This window comes from Strix aluco, chromosome 12 (genome assembly GCF_031877795.1).
Source record: "Strix aluco isolate bStrAlu1 chromosome 12, bStrAlu1.hap1, whole genome shotgun sequence".
In the NCBI taxonomy this organism is placed as follows: Eukaryota; Metazoa; Chordata; class Aves; order Strigiformes; family Strigidae; genus Strix; species Strix aluco.
Genome location: NC_133942.1, coordinates 8,134,655 through 8,151,863, shown reverse-complemented (window position 1 = coordinate 8,151,863; position 17,209 = coordinate 8,134,655). Strand labels below are relative to the sequence as shown.

Genomic DNA, 17,209 nt, shown 5'->3' with positions numbered 1-17,209 from the left:
AACACTCCTAGATATTTGAAGAAGTTCTTCTCAGTGCTTTTAGACTCAGTAATACCAGTATTTTATACCTCTGCATCATTTTAGTATCTTTGCTTTTGCCATAGAGCAATCTTAATAGAAGTTGGCTCCCTTGAGTCTTTGGTCAAAGGTGTTAATGTAGCAGTCTGAAGCACTAAATGTACTTTGCCTGTTTTCTCTGGCCTTCTTTGTGTGGAGCTAATTGATTAGACCATTTCTGCTCTCTGTAATTGACTTATTTTAGTGATGCTGCAACCTAAGCTATGAAGCAGTAAGAGCTTAGAATTCTTCTAGTTCCACCTTTTTCTTTATTGGCAAGTTAGAGATGAATAACAGTGTTCAGCTCATTTTCATCTTGAGAAGAGCAGTTGTGGGTTTCCTTAAGGCAAATCAAATTAATCAAGGGATATAATGTATTAATCTGTCAAAGCTGTTACTGTCAATGTTACCTATAACATATATTTCATCCTGTGAATTACTCAGACTTTTACCACTGAGTTAACTCTGTTTCTTTTTCTCCAAAGATTGCAGCTAAACAAGCTGCAGCTGCTGCTACTCAGACTATTGCAGCTTCTCAGAATGCAGCTGTTTCAAATAAAAACACAGCAGCCCACCAGCAACTTGTGCAGAGCTGTAAGGTAAACATATCACAACCCACTGACATATAACTCTTGAACTCTCCTTTCTGGGGAACTGAAGATAACTTTTATAATAATACTGTTGCAACCTCAAAAGGAGTTTTAAAAGAAAAAGTCCACCAAACAAAACCAACACTGCATATTGTATTATCCATAGTTTCCATGCTTTACTGTACGAAGAGCTTTGAAAATCTGAGCTGCTCTAAGTCCCATCTAGTACTTTGCTGTTAAATGCCCCTGTAACCAGCTTACTAGAAAGGATTAACAGGCTTATATACCTCAGTACGTGTCTGTTGAGTAACAGCCAAGTCACCTGAAGCAAATGCTTTAAGTAAAAGTTTTGCTGCAAATCAGTCAGCAGTACTGTATATGCAGAGCTATGCTAGAAGCTCTGTGTGGAGGGTTCCAGTTGCTCAGAAATTTGCACACTGGCAGGAAGTCGTGGCCACACGTTCAGCACATGAGTGTGCTCTTCAGCAGGCTCTGTGATTATCAAAACAGGCTGTTGAATGATACATGCAGTGAAATGGGACTGAGGTCTGCTATAGAATAAAGGTAACCTTGGAATTTTCCACAACAAAGGGTTAAATAGCAATTGTAATTTATACTATAATGGAGTGAAATCCTTATTTAATGTATTCGTCATATAACTAACAATACTGATGCTGTCATTCTGATGTTCAGCCTACAAGCAATTGGGACCCTAAATGTCACTGTGAAAAATAAGCTAGACCTTACTATGGGGTTAACATGTTTCCTAGCTTGAAGTTAAAGCTGCCAAGACCACAGATTTTAAGGTATGCCTGAAGTCGAGCACATTTTTATAGTTCCAAGCTGGAATTCAGAGTCTGGTGAGAAGCTGTTCTCTTTTGTGTTTAAGCTACACTTGGCAGCTTAATTTCTAGCTCTGACTAATGTTGCCTCAGGGTTTTTAAGGAAATTGCATTTAAACAAAAAATTGAAAAAGACAATAGAATGCAAAAGGGTTTTGTTCTGGATGGAAGAGCAGTTTTGTGGGGAACAAGAAGAAAACCATTAAAGAAGGCGTCATTAAAAGCCACATTAACATTCAGCAATTATTTCTTGTCACAGTGGTAATCCTAAGAAATGTTGGCATTAGATATGGTAGCTCAAGTACATCTCAAGATTGTGGTGCAGGCAGCTGCTATTTCAGTATGAATTAAAAAAAAGGCAAGCTGATTCAGTGTAGTGTTTACAGTTCATTCTAATTTGATCTTGCTGATGATTTATTAGATAGCAGAGAAGATCCAATACCTACTTTTTTAGGGGAAAAAAATTAGTATTGCACTGCTGAAGTATGTGTTACTGTGAAATGGACGGACAAGGAGTGTCAATCTGAGCAATCCAGGAATAAAGTTTTAGCAATACACACTTCAGAATGCTCCAGCTATACTATAGAGTTTGTACTGTTAGAAGTCAAGGAAAAGTAGGGTGAGGTGCTTGCGGGGAAAAGACAATGTTTTTCTGAAAGCAAGACATTCTCTTGAAAAACCTGTCATCTCCACTACTGGCATTTGAACATGCAAACAAAGTAATTCACAATACTTGTGTACATAATTTTGCAGAAAAATCTTAGATTGTCTTGTAGAATTTTTAATGAGTAGCTTGAATAAAAATTTCTTAAGTAAAAGCAGAATATCTCTGAAAAATCCTATCATGTATTAATTAATTTCCATGGAATCCGAAATGAATTCTGTGAAGGCACAAGAGTATTGTACCTGTGAACACTACGGATTGTCTTTAAGGGTGGTGGGGAGAGGGCTTGCTTTAGTGTCAGAGGGTTTGGAGTTTTTATTTCTCTACTAAAAGCTTTTCCCTTTTTTTATTATAGAATGTCGCAGACCACATTCCTCAGTTGGTGCAGGGTGTAAGAGGAAGTCAAGCTCAGGCAGAAGACCTCAGTGCCCAGCTTGCTCTAATAAATTCCAGCCAGAACTTCCTTCAGGTGAAGTGAATCAATCACTGTAGTAGATTCCATCAGAGCAAAAAGCATTTTTTTAGTGATGTATGTTTTTATTTGTGATAAATAAGTAGCAAACTGTTAAGAACTATGTAAAGAGGTTCATCACTGTGAGCCATAGCTAAGGAGAATTTAGTTCCTCAGGTCAGATGGCTGAAGTATCTTGAATCTGTGGACAGTGACAAGTGCCAAAACTGAGGATAGAAGTAACAAGAAAACTAAAGTGTCTGGAGAAGAAACATTCACTGCTGTAGCACTTGCCTTCTGGGGAAAGAGTTTAAAGAACAAGATGGAGAGAATTCAGCATCTTTCTAAGCAGAGATCTGAATATGTGAGATGCTGTTGTAACCTTTCTTAGCGAAGGTAAAGTTAGTGTTGCATCAACAAGCTCCAGAATTCTTCACAAATAAAAAGGAATATTACCATGTTCTCTTAGATGCTAGCCTGCATATGTAATGGGTCTTGGTTGAAGTTTTGAACAAAATACAAAAATTGAATCTGTGCTTCCTCCAAAACATCTTTAAAAAAAATGGATAAAATATCAAGCATTGATAACAAAACTTTTGGGTTTATTGTTGACATTACAAGAAACAAAGAGAAGAAACCAATTCCCCATGTAATGACATGATCATTACTTGGCACCAGTTAGTCCTGCCTTAAATGTGGAATGGAAATGAACCCTTTCGTTGGTTGCTGTTAGCAGGTTCTTTATGGTCTCACATAGGCAGAGGTATGGCAAACCATGCTCTTGCTCTGTTTGAGTATTTTGCTACATGATTCCCTCTGGAGTCATTAAAATGATCCATCTCCCCTCTGGCTGTATGTGTGTACCATGGTGAAAATCAGCAAAGTGTTTTAATTGTATTAGCAACAAACCCTATGAAGAGTCATTGCTTGAATTACAGTTTTCAATTTATAGAATTTTGACAGAGTTTAGTATTTAGAAACATTGGGATGAATTTGCCATCTGTGCCCCTTGGACCTGCTCGTACCACATGGATGCTGACTGGCAAAACTCCACATTTAAATATTTTTAAGTAGTCTACATGAGTACTCAGGCAGTACTTCAGGCAGACATTGGTACCAATGAAGCAGTCATTGTACTAGTAAATCACAAATGAGTCCTGCTGCAGAAGACGTCGCAATGCGGAATTATGACAGGGTGCAGCATATGAATAAGAGGCTGGAATCTAAAAGGTGCATAGTTAAGGAGCAGGGAAGTGCATGAAGTGGTCATTACAGAAAATCTAGAAACATCATGAGTGTGTGAATGGAGGAAGCAGTTTGTTTATTGAATCCTAAGCCACCTTTCAAGAAGATGGGCTAGTAAAACCAATTGTGTTCACTGCTCTTCTTTGAACAGCCTGGAAGTAAAATGGTGGCATCTGCTAAAGCTGCAGTCCCCACTGTGGCTGATCAAGCAGCAGCAATGCAGCTAAGTCAGTGTGCAAAGAATCTTGCTACCAGCTTAGCTGAGCTACGAACTGCCTCCCAGAAGGTAGGTAAATACTGGTTTTAATCAGTGAAAGCAAGATGGCTTGGATGGTGGTCACAGGCTCACTCCTGCTTGGCCCACTGTGTCTGCCTCGAGGGAGGGGCTCATGCTCAGGCAGTGTTCACTGCTCAGTTTTGCTTTTTGTGCACAGTTTGCTCAGACTCCCAGGTGGCTTCTGTGTCATAATAGAAAGGGGAGGGAAGTGGCAAGAAAACTGAAAAGCTTGTGCTACCCTTTCCATACCAGAAAGACAGAAGGAGGGTATACACAGAGCAGCACATCAAAGCTCTGAGCTCTGAAGGAGAGCAGGGAAAGGGGAGCATAGCTCATGCACCTGCCAAACTGGGGAGAACCCCAATACAGCACTGCTGTGGTCAGTGTTGTGATTGTGAACTGGAGCTATCACCTCTAAAATTCAGGGAAGCGGAGGCTGTCTGCATTTCATACACAGATTTCTAAACTATGTATGTGTTTAAATTAAAGTATGAGTGGAAGGTCTGCTCTTTTTTTGTGTACGCTGAGGCCCAAAACCAGGATTGTAGCATATAGATGGCTACACCTGAGCTAATGTTAAAATTTCCAGCTCAGGTACTGATTGTGGGCTGCCACGTCAGAGGGTTCCGTGTGACTTTAGTCTCAATGCATAGTTAGGCTTTGTCAAAGGTGAAGTCCAGACAGCAGCAGTTACTTTCTCACTACCTGGACTGCCTAGTGTGAAGGTATGTGTACACAAGCTAAGTGCATCGCATTCACATGGTGGCTCTTAACAGTGTGATATTCTATTCACAAGCTGAGAATATTCTGCAGGAGTTTGGAATCCTTGATGTATAACACTTAAAGTGCCCACAATGGCCTCTAAAGTCATGAGAGCAATAATTTGGTAGGGGGAGATTATGTCTGCAGTATTTACTATTTCTGATAGTGGCTTACAGCTGCTAACAGTGATTGATCTGATTTCTGAATAGGCTCATGAAGCGTGTGGCCCAATGGAAATCGATTCTGCTTTGAATACAGTCCAGACGCTCAAAAATGAACTGCAAGATGCGAAGATGGCAGCTGTGGATGGACAGTTAAAACCTCTCCCAGGAGAAAGTGTAATTGAGGAAGGATGTTCTTCATTTAAAAACAAACGAACAAAGTTAGCTGTTAAAAAGTTTAAGTATTAGAGGCAAAATAAGTCATGAGGCTTTGGCTAATGATGATGCTGATAGGATTTTGCACTAATTCTCTTTAAAAGAGTATATATTCCCACTATACCAGAAGCGTGTTCTGTAGCAGAATTACTCATAGGACTGTACAAATTACAATTTAGTAGCAACAATGTTTTGGTCTTTTCTTGTCAAAAAGAATTTTTTTTTCAATAGTGACAAAGACGAGAACTCAATAGTTCTATCAGGTAGGCTCAGAAAGTGAAATATTTTATTTGGCAAAAACCCCCTTCTTCTCAGATGAAGGTATTGATTTCCATTGCTAATTATAAAATAGTTGTTCATATTGCCTAATATGTTAATTTATTTCACCTAGGAGAGGGAAAACATACTGTCAGGTTTCAGAGAATCTGTGTGTGTGTTCAGTAGCTGAGGTAAAAGTTTGGTTTTTGTGGAATGAGGAATTTTTTAGTACTATTTAAAAAACAGGTGTCTTTTAGTTGAGCTTAAACAGAGAATTTTGTCGTTTGCAATTTTTCACAGCTTGAGAAATGCACTCAGGACCTGGGAAGTACATCCAAAGCAGTTGGTTCATCAATGGCCCAGCTGTTAACTTGTGCTGCTCAAGGCAACGAGCACTACACAGGTAGTGTTTTATTCATGTCTCTGTGAAACCTCTGCTTTCCATAAAATATTTGATAGAGGGTTTTCTTATCACAAACTACTTAAATCAAGGAATTACTTTTTTTTATGCTGATAGTAAAGTGTGGCAAGTGACTAGGAATTTCTAGCGTGAATCGTGTTTCATAAAAGAATAATGTTGCAATCTGCTGTGTCTGTATATAATCAGACTAGATGGAGACATCTGTTGTTTTTGTAAATACATGCCACTGAAACTCTGTGAAGGACAGAACTAAAATATAGTGCAATTTAAAGGTCAGTGCCACTGGAAATACTGCTGTGTCCTTTCAGAAGATTAAAGGGGTCTGTAGGTGTTTTTTGAAGCACAGGATGCAAACGTATTTGGGATAGTTTGGTGATACTTAAAACTGTATCTCTTACTAGATGTTACCAGTTTACATGTATAATGCAGCTGGTCTCTCTGACTCGTTGGTCACATTTGCATAGTTTGAGTTAAAGCCAACAGGGAATGTGGGCACACAGATTCTGCAATTCGTTTTTGTACCTGTACTTTTAGAAACCAAAAACACCTTAATAGGAAAATGCTCCTTGCAGGAGGGAAAAAGATTTACTCTTAGATGGTAAAATGTTCTGTCTTGTTATTTCTGTAAGAAATGAAAGCTGTTGATGCAAATGCTACTGTAGGACTTGTGAAAAATATTACTGATAAAATGCATTATGACAATTACCGCTTCATTGGATATAATTGCATCAGGGCTATGTAACTTACAGTTGCTTTCATTTGAAGCAAATGTAATTGCATTAAGATGGCTCGCATTTCTATCACATAATTAAGCAGAAGTTAGGACTGGGTATCTGGTGAAGGATGCAGATACTTGCAACTGATATCAAGTAATTAAATCTAGTAGCTCTCTTAACATTAAACTATAAGAGCTGTTTGGTTGGGAAATCCTACAAAGCAGTGAGTTCCTTTTCAAAGCTCATATAGCTATTTTCTATCTTATTGTGTCTTACTATGCAAAAACTGTTGTGCGTTCAAGCGAGCACTTGAGTGTTTGCACGTATTATGACATTCTGCTCTTTCTCTGTGCTAAAAATTCTTTACAGCTTATATTCACTATTTAATAATTCCTTCTTGTCTGCAACTGTCACAGTAATTTTCATTTTGTACTGAAAGTCATTGTAGAGGACGAAAGCAGCACCAAACTGAAAGCAAAATAGTCAGACCTTTATTTTGTGGTACTCTGATAAATTAAGTTGAACTTCAAAGATGCTTACTGGTACTGTAAATAAAGGAAACAAAACGTGTGGGTATTTCTTCTGAAATTTTCTTTAAATTAAGAATGTAGAAAGCTCTGTGGTTTGTCAAATAGAAAGGTTGTAACTTCAGCATAGGCAGTACTGTTTCTCTGCCTAGCTTAGCTTCACTTTGACATATAATATCACTTGCTTTTCCTTATCTTCTAATGTTTTTGTGTTTAAAAATGTTCAGTTGATCAGAAGAAAAAATGTTAAAAGGCACTGGTGTTAAAATGCTAACATGGCTACTTTGTGGGTTGTATTTCACTCAAAATATGCTACCTACATTAATTGCATATGTTGTTGACTATGTGCTAATTAAGGTCTTTTAGAAGACTATTTTATATTGGTTTTCTTTAAGGGCTGAACTAATCTCAAAAGTAGAAAAATGGGACCATTATTCGTACAGTCATATGCCTTAGCACTTGAGCTGATGAATGTCGTGTAATCTTGGCCAGACAGACCACAGAAACTAATTTCATGACATCCTCTCTGACTTCATTCAGTTATTTTTATGTGCTTGTACTTGCAGTGATGTTAGGTAATATCCAGTTGTATCATCCCTAATGATTTCTTAATTTTTTTTAAATTGCTTGAACTTAAGCTATTGCTGTGTTTATTCTTCAAAAAATCCAAAGTTGCATTTTCAGAAACAGCAGAGGTGCTGTGGCTCTGAAATAATGTACACTGTTCTTGCAGACAATCACTTCCCCCATAGCTTGGAGTATGAGTTCTTCTGCATTTCCAGGTTTTAGATTTTCTTCTTTTTCAGTGCCTCATTAAGATGTAGTCACTGACACAGAGCTGTGCCTGGAATGTGGTCTTTGGGGTCTAATACTTACTTTACAGCTTCACTACAGGCATTTTTCTAGGCAAATGATGCTGTGTATTTCAAATGTGTTCATGTGTGAAGATTTTCTTTTAAACTGCATTTGCAATGTTATTTTGCAATGGGATCATTACCTGCGAAGTCATCTGTCATAAAATACAAAGATCATCTTTAAGGGTACTAACAGAATCCTTAATGAAATCTGAACATAGGAGTTGCTGCCAGAGAAACTGCTCAGGCTTTGAAGACTTTGGCTCAGGCAGCCAGAGGGGTTGCAGCATCTACTACTGACCCTGTGGCAGCACATGCGATGTTGGATTCAGCAAGGGATGTCATGGAAGGCTCTGCTATGCTTATTCAGGAGGCGAAGCAGGCCCTTGCTGCACCGGGGGATGCAGACAGTCAGCAGAGATTAGCCCAGGTAAGTTGCGCCTTGAGCCAGCTACATGAATTATCAAACACCCAGTGACATTACTTAGAACGCAGCATTAAATATTGAGAGAGAACAACAGAAAAATAAGGCTGCAAGGAATGTCAGCTTTCTTATTCCTTCCAGCAGCTCTCAGATAGTAACATCATGCTTACGTTAAACAATGCAAATGGCACAAAGTATGATATTTTAGTCATCTGTTAGAAAAATAAACTTGTACAAAGATGCAGTTACGTGCTTTTACCCACAACATATTTGAGTAGGCTGCTTGACTGCAAAAATGAAACAATTGTTAAACTGATCGTTACCGAGTGAAGAATCTGTATTCATGTTATATTCAAAAAGTGAATGCAGGTTTTCTACACATGTGGCACCAGTGTGAAGACTTTAAGGAGTAACAGGTTCTTTTTTACTGGTGTGAAAAGTTCTATAATTGACCTGTATTTTCAATAATTTGTTATGAAGAGACGTTTGTTTTAATCAGAAGTTTGAAAACAGTAGCATGCAAAGGATTTCTGTGATATGGTTAACTTCAGGGGCATTCCCCTATCTGCAGTGCTGCAGCCTTTATCCCAGGTGCCAGGAGCAGTTGTGGAGCTGCCCTGCCAACACTATCCTATCAAATGGGTGAGCATAGACAGTGACTACTGCTAGACTACAGGTGAACAAACCAAGTCAGTCACAGACCTCAAAAAATGGTCTTGTTAGAGTCAGAATGTAGGAATTAGGCTATAGAACGTGCCTCCTATTAGATAAATGACCACTTCAGCCTTTCTCAGTGTGGATGTGTTTACTTATGTGTTGTAGGTGGCAAAGGCAGTGTCTCACTCCTTGAATAACTGTGTAAATTGTCTGCCTGGACAAAAAGATGTGGATGTGGCCTTGAAGAGTATTGGGGAATCTAGCAAGAAACTCCTTGTTGATTCGGTGAGATGTCTTTTAACATAGAAATAAATTTCAGATAAATGAAAAGCAGATCTGGGTTCCTCATGTCAAATTATTATTTAGTAAATGTGCCCTAAGTATACTTCATGTAAGTTTTGTTTAAGTTTATGCAACTTGAAGTAGCTGCTACTTTGGCTGACATGCTGTTCTTCTAGTTTATGGGAAAGGTGAAATATGTCTTGTGGCATGTGAAGGCAGTATTAAAGTTGTCACACATCACCATTAGTTTGGTTTTTTGGAAATACCAACTGTGACTTAACATTTTGAAGAATATGAAAATTAGAAAATTAAAATCCATCTCCCACCTAGATGTGATCAGTACAGTTTAAGGAGTATTGTGGTCAGTCAAAAAATGTTTGGTGCCTCTATGGTTGTTTTGTGCAAGGAGAAGAATTGTTATATTTCTGTTTAACTGCATCCATGGCTGAAAAACCCCTTTGTGCACTGGTAATTTTCCAGAAGGTTATATGATTTGAACAACTTTTTTGTGCACCTACCAGTGATCCTGCTACCCTGTGAATGAAGGAGGAATTGTATTTTAATATGTTTGAGCAATGCCTTTTGGCAAAACCAGGTCAGGAGTTTAGAGTCGTTGTGAAGAGCTACCAATACTTGTGGTATTCTGGAAAGCCTGTTTGTGGAAGTGAATGATGACTTGGAGACAAAAATTCTCCATCTTTTGCCCCTGAGTTCATCACTTCGAATTCATAGTTGAACTCTAAAATAGCTGTCATCACTGCTGTCCCTTGAAAGGCCTACGTACTTGTCTGTCCCTTGAAAGAAACAGCAGGACTGAGGTCACTGTATAGATTTCTGGTTGATAGCTGTCCCATCATTGGACTATTCTGCATTCAGAACTGAATCACTAGCAGTCCAGTTGCAGTACTCCATTCTAGCTTGTATGTGAAGCTCACATTGCATTTAGTGTTCTTGCTTTGTGTTGAACTTTCCAGTCATGAAGAGCTGGTGTGGTGGGACAGACAGTAAAATATGGCACTTGGTCTCTTACAGCTACCTCCAAGTTCTAAGTCATTTCAAGAAGCTCAGAGTGAACTGAACCAGGCAGCAGCAGACCTGAATCAGTCAGCTGGAGAAGTCGTCCATGCTACACGGGGCCAAAGTGGGGAACTGGCGGCAGCTTCTGGAAAATTTAGCGATGATTTTGATGAATTTCTTGATGCTGGTATTGAAATGGCTGGCCAAGCACAAGTAAGGTCTTTATCTTGCTAATTGGGACCAAGAATTATCTTTGGCATAGTATCTTGCAGTGCAGTATCTTGGTTATCTAGCAGCATAGTACAATGTGCTAGTGTGAGTCTATAAGTATGACGGGTGATGTTTGTTATGAAGCAGTCATCCATAACTGGTTATCTGGAGTAAAGCCAACTCAGCATTTGCATTTTACGCAGGATACTGGTCTTTGTTCCCGTGCCCAGTCAGAAATATGACTTCGTACTCCTCTGTCTAGTTTGGGCTGTTAACTAATTTGAACTGTGTATCTGAAGGTACAAAGGTGTGCTGAGCCTCTCAAAGCTTATGGAAATGGTTGCTTCTGTTTTGGTAGAACTGCCACGGAGCATAATTTATGTGAACACTGTTCAAAATTTAGCACCTTTCTTTGCTAATTTTCAAATGCTTTAAGTAGAGGGAAGAAGAGATGCCTTTAAAATCCAGACTTAATATTGCTCTGTGGTGCTTGCTGCTGTGCACCTGCTACAGAGTGGAACAAGCATTTGAAGAGGGCTGGCTAAAATGCCGTGGATCTGACAGTAAGCACTTGGACTTTAGTGATTTAAACTAATCACTTTAGTGATTTAAAATCTGACAGAGTTCTGTTCTGATGAACTCAGTAAAATCAGGAATGTTGTCACGCATTACCTAGCTCATTCCTAGTATTCTAGGTACTCATTTGAAGTCAGAGATATCTCCTTCATTCTGTCTTACTGGGTTTAGGTCTACAGAATTACACAGACTGGTCATTTGGAGATGATTTAGCATAACAAATGTCAGCATATACAAAAGGGTCATGTACTAGGATAGCAAGGAGGACTTGCAGAAAAAAGAATCTGCAGACTGTTTTGCTCTAGTTAGTAGGAGGAACTTGCATACTTAAGAAATGATTGCTAAAAGAAAACTAGCCAGAAAGTTTTGAGTGTGCCTACCAGTCCTTTGAAGTTTTTTATGAGTATCTCTACAGAGCATATTCTTTGTAGATAGAGCTGAGTAGAGAGATTGGACTGCTGATTATTCTCCATCAAAAACTAATCATTAAGATTCCAGATCCATCAAGTGAGTTAGGCACCAAATATCAGCTGATTCTCTGAAACTGAGTAGGAATTAGGTACCTGATTATGTTTTTAGCCATGAGCCTCATTGACTTTTAGAATGTTTTGTTTGAGGCAATTCAGTGAAGGCAGAGGTAGAAATGGTACTGCAAATAGCTACTTGAAAAGAGAATTCCATCTGCTGATGACCTTGTGGGCCTTGCAGATTTGCTTATCCTGCTGACATAGGGGATGATAACTATCTTAGTTATTAATGGCTGTCCATGTCTAGTTATTTGGCCTGAACAGAAGCAACACCAGGTGTTTTGGATGCCCAGCAAAATGTCGGGGTAGGGAGGAAGTAGAGTGTAAATACAGGGTAAAAGCTTTTCACATCAGCTGGGTAATATGGAACCTCTTTACATAAAACCCTGATCAGGCTGTTACAATGGATTTGTTTCTACTGATCATTGACAGAAGAACCTAGTCACAGCTGTGTAGTGATATATATGTGATTTATCAGTATATATAGTGTGATAATGCATATATATATGTGAGAGATGTAACAATATATACACATTTATATACATATATATATATATAGTGATAATGCAGTACTTCCCTGTAACTGTATGTACTTGCAGTTTTCCTTTTCAAGCAATGGCTTAAAATAAGTAATAGAATGTCCAAGTCCGAATATTTACCAAAGTAGCTTATAGAAACATATTTTCTTGGGTTAGAGGACTTTCGGGAGGGGATCTTTCTGTGTGACTAATCCCAGATAGATGCTGGAGAGCCTGTGGGTTACACAGAGGATGCTAGAATACAGAGAGTGTACACTGACTGAATAATGTGGATCAGTTGTGCCAGGCAGAGACACATGAGAGTCTTGACAACGAAAGCGTTGTTCAATAAGTAGTAAAGTTTCTCCGTTGCTCGTTTGTGAATACTGCCATTGTTAGAAACCAAGCTATTTGTTATATGGGTTTCTTTTTCTGTTACATAAGTGAAGCTAGGGGCACCTGTCTGGGCGAACAGAGGCTTTGGTCCATGTCCTTCTCCAGACTATGGACCCCGGCATGTCAGTGGTTTCAAGTGGATAAACACACTGGGTTTTCAAATGTGGTTTTAGCACACTATTGCAAACTCTGCGCTTAATGTTATGCTGCTGTGGCTTTCCAGACTAAAGAGGACCAGATTCAAGTAATAGGTAACCTCAAGAGCATCTCTATGGCTTCCAGCAAGCTGTTACTAGCTGCCAAGTCTCTGTCTGTTGATCCTGGAGCTCCTAATGCCAAGAACCTCTTAGCGGCAGCAGCAAGGTAAGGATGTGTTGCTTGCTTTAGGTTTTCCTAAGATATTTGCTTTTCTCTGTGATCTTTATAATGAGTTTATATATTCTTCTGCTATGGACAGTTAACTGAGTGGTTGGAACCTGTAGTTCTATTTAAATTAAAGTAGGCTGGAGGAAAACTGCTTATGTTGGAGTAATTCCTTAACTGCCATAACTTGTTACCTTTGGTGGAAATAAGAACCAGTAGTTGAAGAGCTGGCCTGGTTGTTGAAAGGGACTAGTGTGTTTTGCCTACTGTTTTTTTACGATCTGTGTTCTGACAAGGCAGTAGCTAAAAGTAAGCCTCTTAATCCCTAATAAAGAAAAGAAATTTAATGACGTTCTTATATAGAATGTGCCTAAAAATCACATTGTGGCTGCCTATCACTAACAGTGTGGGTTAGATGGGTTAGATGCTGTGTGTATTTGGTGAAGAATACCCTTACTTTAGGGATTCTGTCAACCATGCCCTGAATTTCATCTTGTGGACCCTGTTGCTCTGTCAAGATGCTCAGTGTTCACGTGAAAAATAATACCGCATTTCAGTGTTTGACTGGATAATCACCTCTCCTTCACTTTGTCAAATCCTTTTCACAATGTTTTTTTCTGAATTAACTTTTTATTTAGTTATCTAAGTTTGTAAGTGGAACGTTCAAATATCAAACTGGAAAGGGACTGCTGAAGGACAGATAGACATCGCACCTAGAAATGTGTTAACATTAAATCAGATGAGCATCGAGATCGTGTGGATGTGACTTATAATATTGTCTTCCAGAATGTTTATACCCACAAAGATTAGCCTAGAGAGGAAGTGAGGAAGACTGTTACTTCCTTGGGGATAATGTAGTCGATGTTTGTCCTGAACCTTGGAATCATCCCTTTCTAATAGCAATAACTTCATTTTTAAAAAATAAATCCATTCCTTTAATAAAGGACTTCTTTAAGAAGTTATGCTGCTTTACTTTGTCATATTTGGTTAAAAAAAAATATAATTCTGACATCCATCTTGTCTCCCCAGAAATAAATCATTTCTAGGAAAGTTGTAGGTAGTCAAAAGCACACTGCTTAAACATGAAGGAGTTGCATGAGCGTTTGTTATTGCTACAGCATCAGCCTGCTACAGATTTCTGCTTTAGGCTTGGAGCATTCCTTTTGGGAGTGTAGAGGAAATGAGTGTCCCCAGTGAAGCCCAGTTAGTTGTTAGTTTCTGCCAGGCTGGTTTTCCCTCTGTAGAAGTATGTAATAAAAGAAGGGAGACAAGCCATGTAGAGCCTTTAGATGTTCTATTTTGTCATGCTGTTAGTGTGAGTGTGTGAGTATGTGTGTCTGCATGCATAAGACTTTACATAGACATCAGATAACCGTGAAAAGTAAATACTGCACCAATTCTCAGTTGGTGTTTAAGACTCTAAGGAGACACCATATTTCCCTTATCAAATCCTCTGTAGCTGCTTGTGACAAGCTTGCCAGGGCTCTGTTCTCTTTCCCTGCTATGATATGGTCAGGGTCAAGTATTTTTACTTTCTCCTTTCTCATGAAAATGAAAAGATACAGCTTCCTTTGATTTCTGTTTATAAGATGGCTTATCTTCTCATTTTTGTTTCATCTTCTACAGTACTGTGATTAATCTTCTTGTGTATTCTTCCCTTTCTTCCCCTTTTGTTCCAGTTATAATAGACATTCCGGATTTTCAGTAGCTTTGGCCTCCTTGTGGAGGCATTTTTCTTGACTTCCTCTGAAAGCCTCATAGGACTCAGTGCCTGAGTTCCCTGCAGGATGCAAGTATTTATATGCTGTATTTGATGAAAACAAATGTGGCTTTTGGAGACCTAGCAGTCCTCTTCCACGCTGGGTTTGGTGTTTGAGGGGCTGCCTTCCTGGTTCTACTGTTTCCATATAGTTTTAAAAGTAATACTTGTACATTGAATATATTCCTGGATACAGGTACCTGGTGTGTAGTAATGATATTCATGGGACCACATTATATCCTCTACAAAGCTGACAGTTACCAAGTTTGGGGTTTCTTCTTTGATCACTGATATTCTCTGAGTCAACATTCATTGTCTCTCAGATTAAAATCTGAGACAAGATATTTTTGCATGGAGTTTCTCTGGGAGTGAACAGAACCTTCCATTTTTGCCATCTATTCCTATGTCTGCATGCAATGACATTTTTCTGATGCATAGAAATCACTGATGTTCAGGAGGTTGAGAATCCATCATTTGTATTGATGTTATGTTGGTGAAGCCATGCATGTTGTTTTTCAGAGATAGATAATAATTGTAAAAATATTTGTGTGTATACACACACATTGACTCAGAGAATATCAATTATTAAAGAAAAAAAACAAACTTGATAACAGACCATATGAATATACAGCAGGACTACGTGTGTATAATACGATATGCCAGACAGGACACAAGATATAGATATATAACAGTCCTAAAAGGCAGAAGTAGTCAGTTAAAATGGCTCCACAAAGACACTAAAACTACTGAAAAGGGTAGAAGTCTCAGTTAAACATGTCTATTAGTTTCCATTCTCTTTGCCCCAAAATTAAACTTAAAACCTGGTATATATGTAATGCACACATCCTATTTCCTTTTGTAACAGCATGATACCATCCACCTAGGTAATCATGTTACTGATATTACCAATCATGTTATGAAGTGCCAATTTTCTTAAAGAGAAAATAATCCAAATGCCATGCAGAGTTTTCAAGGCCAGAGGAAAGCATATTCTCTGTGCACTCTGATTTCACTCATTTTCTAATTTGCCATGAGAAACAACACAAAAAACTTGCATTCCACTATAATGTCACAATACAAGCTAAGTTTTTGCTAATTGGTGACAGTATGCCTAGCTATAGAAAATGATCTTTGATTAATAACAATCAGCAGCAGACTTCCTCCTGCAAAGCCTCCTCTTCTAGAAGTTACTGTCCTGGGTGGTTAGCCATTAGTCTAAAATTAATGTAGTTATAATAAATTTTGCTTAATAGGAGAACATTCATCAGAAACACAAATAGGGACTGTATTGTGTGTCAGATTCAGTCTGTGTTCAAGAGCACCAGAACTGTGAACTTCCATAGAAATGTTCATGCAAAAATATCTTATTCTCTGTGGATTTAAACCTGAGGGAGCTGGTGCGTACTAACTTGGAGAATATCAATGATTAGTTCAAGAGAAAAAAAATCAACTTGATAACACACTATAGAAATATATAGCAGGGTTATATGTGTGTGTAATACAGTATGTCAGACAAGACACGAGACTTTTCTAACAAAGGGTATATAATAGTACTTTACATTCAAACATTTTTTTTAAATACTGGCCACTTGTTTCTGTGTCTTGCCTTTTCTTGCCCTGGTGTTTTGCCCTTTCTTACTGACATTTTCCCAGAGATGCCACCAGCTTGGCTGCTGGGCTCAGCTGTGCCCTGCGGTGGGTCTCTTGGAGCTGTCTAGAACCAGCTGTGCCTGGCATGGGGCAGCCCCTGGCCTCTTCTCACAGAGGGCACCCCTGCAGCCAAAACCATGCCACAGACACCCGATACGCTTGTCGCTGTGAGATGAAGCTTCTGTTTCTTCTGGACTAACTTCTCAATTGTTTGCACTGAAGAGATAGATTTTTCAGGTGTGGATCACGATCAAATGCTTTAGCGAGAATGTTTTTGCTCCTGTGGGGCTCGTTAAAGAAGAGGTCTGTAGTGAACTGTTTAACGTACTGTTAATTCCCAGACACTGAAAAGAAAAAATGTAGAAGAACATCAAAGTTTTAAATCTTTATGCAGTGTACAGTTAACGAAACAAAAGTTTTAGAAGAGGCATAGTTTAACTTTAAAATATACCTTTTTTTCCTTCTACTCTCCCTAGAGCTGTGACTGAGAGTATAAACCAGCTCATCACACTGTGCACCCAGCAAGCACCTGGTCAGAAGGAATGTGATAATGCACTCAGAGAACTGGAGGTATTACTACATGTCAAAAGTTCTTATGTATAAAAATGGGCCCCAAATGTTTGTTTCCTTTGTTTTCTTTGTCCAATTAGTTGCTGTCACTGTCTTCTCACTTGATATCTGTGGCAGGGGTTTTAATTGCATACAAGGTAAGTATAGAACCTCTGTGAACATCCTGTAGTTTTGGCCAGGTGAAATTTGCTTCCCTGTCCCCATCTCCTCTTCCCTGTT

At 38.7% G+C, this 17,209-nt stretch overlaps 1 protein-coding gene across 8 annotated transcripts in view; it reads left to right on the top strand.

Annotated features, from left to right (window-relative positions):
• TLN2 (talin 2) overlaps nt 1–17,209 on the top strand; it is a 209,931-nt gene that overhangs the window by 128,316 nt on the left and 64,406 nt on the right. For all 8 annotated transcript variants that reach the window (XM_074838031.1, XM_074838029.1, XM_074838033.1 and 5 more), the window contains 10 exons: nt 543–656; nt 2,509–2,622; nt 4,001–4,135; nt 5,098–5,226; nt 5,824–5,926; nt 8,263–8,471; nt 9,288–9,407; nt 10,437–10,634; nt 12,872–13,011; nt 16,897–16,990. In XM_074838031.1, the coding sequence (XP_074694132.1) occupies nt 543–656; nt 2,509–2,622; nt 4,001–4,135; nt 5,098–5,226; nt 5,824–5,926; nt 8,263–8,471; nt 9,288–9,407; nt 10,437–10,634; nt 12,872–13,011; nt 16,897–16,990 (1,356 nt within the window). The remainder of the gene's footprint in view (nt 1–542; nt 657–2,508; nt 2,623–4,000; nt 4,136–5,097; nt 5,227–5,823; nt 5,927–8,262; nt 8,472–9,287; nt 9,408–10,436; nt 10,635–12,871; nt 13,012–16,896; nt 16,991–17,209) is intronic.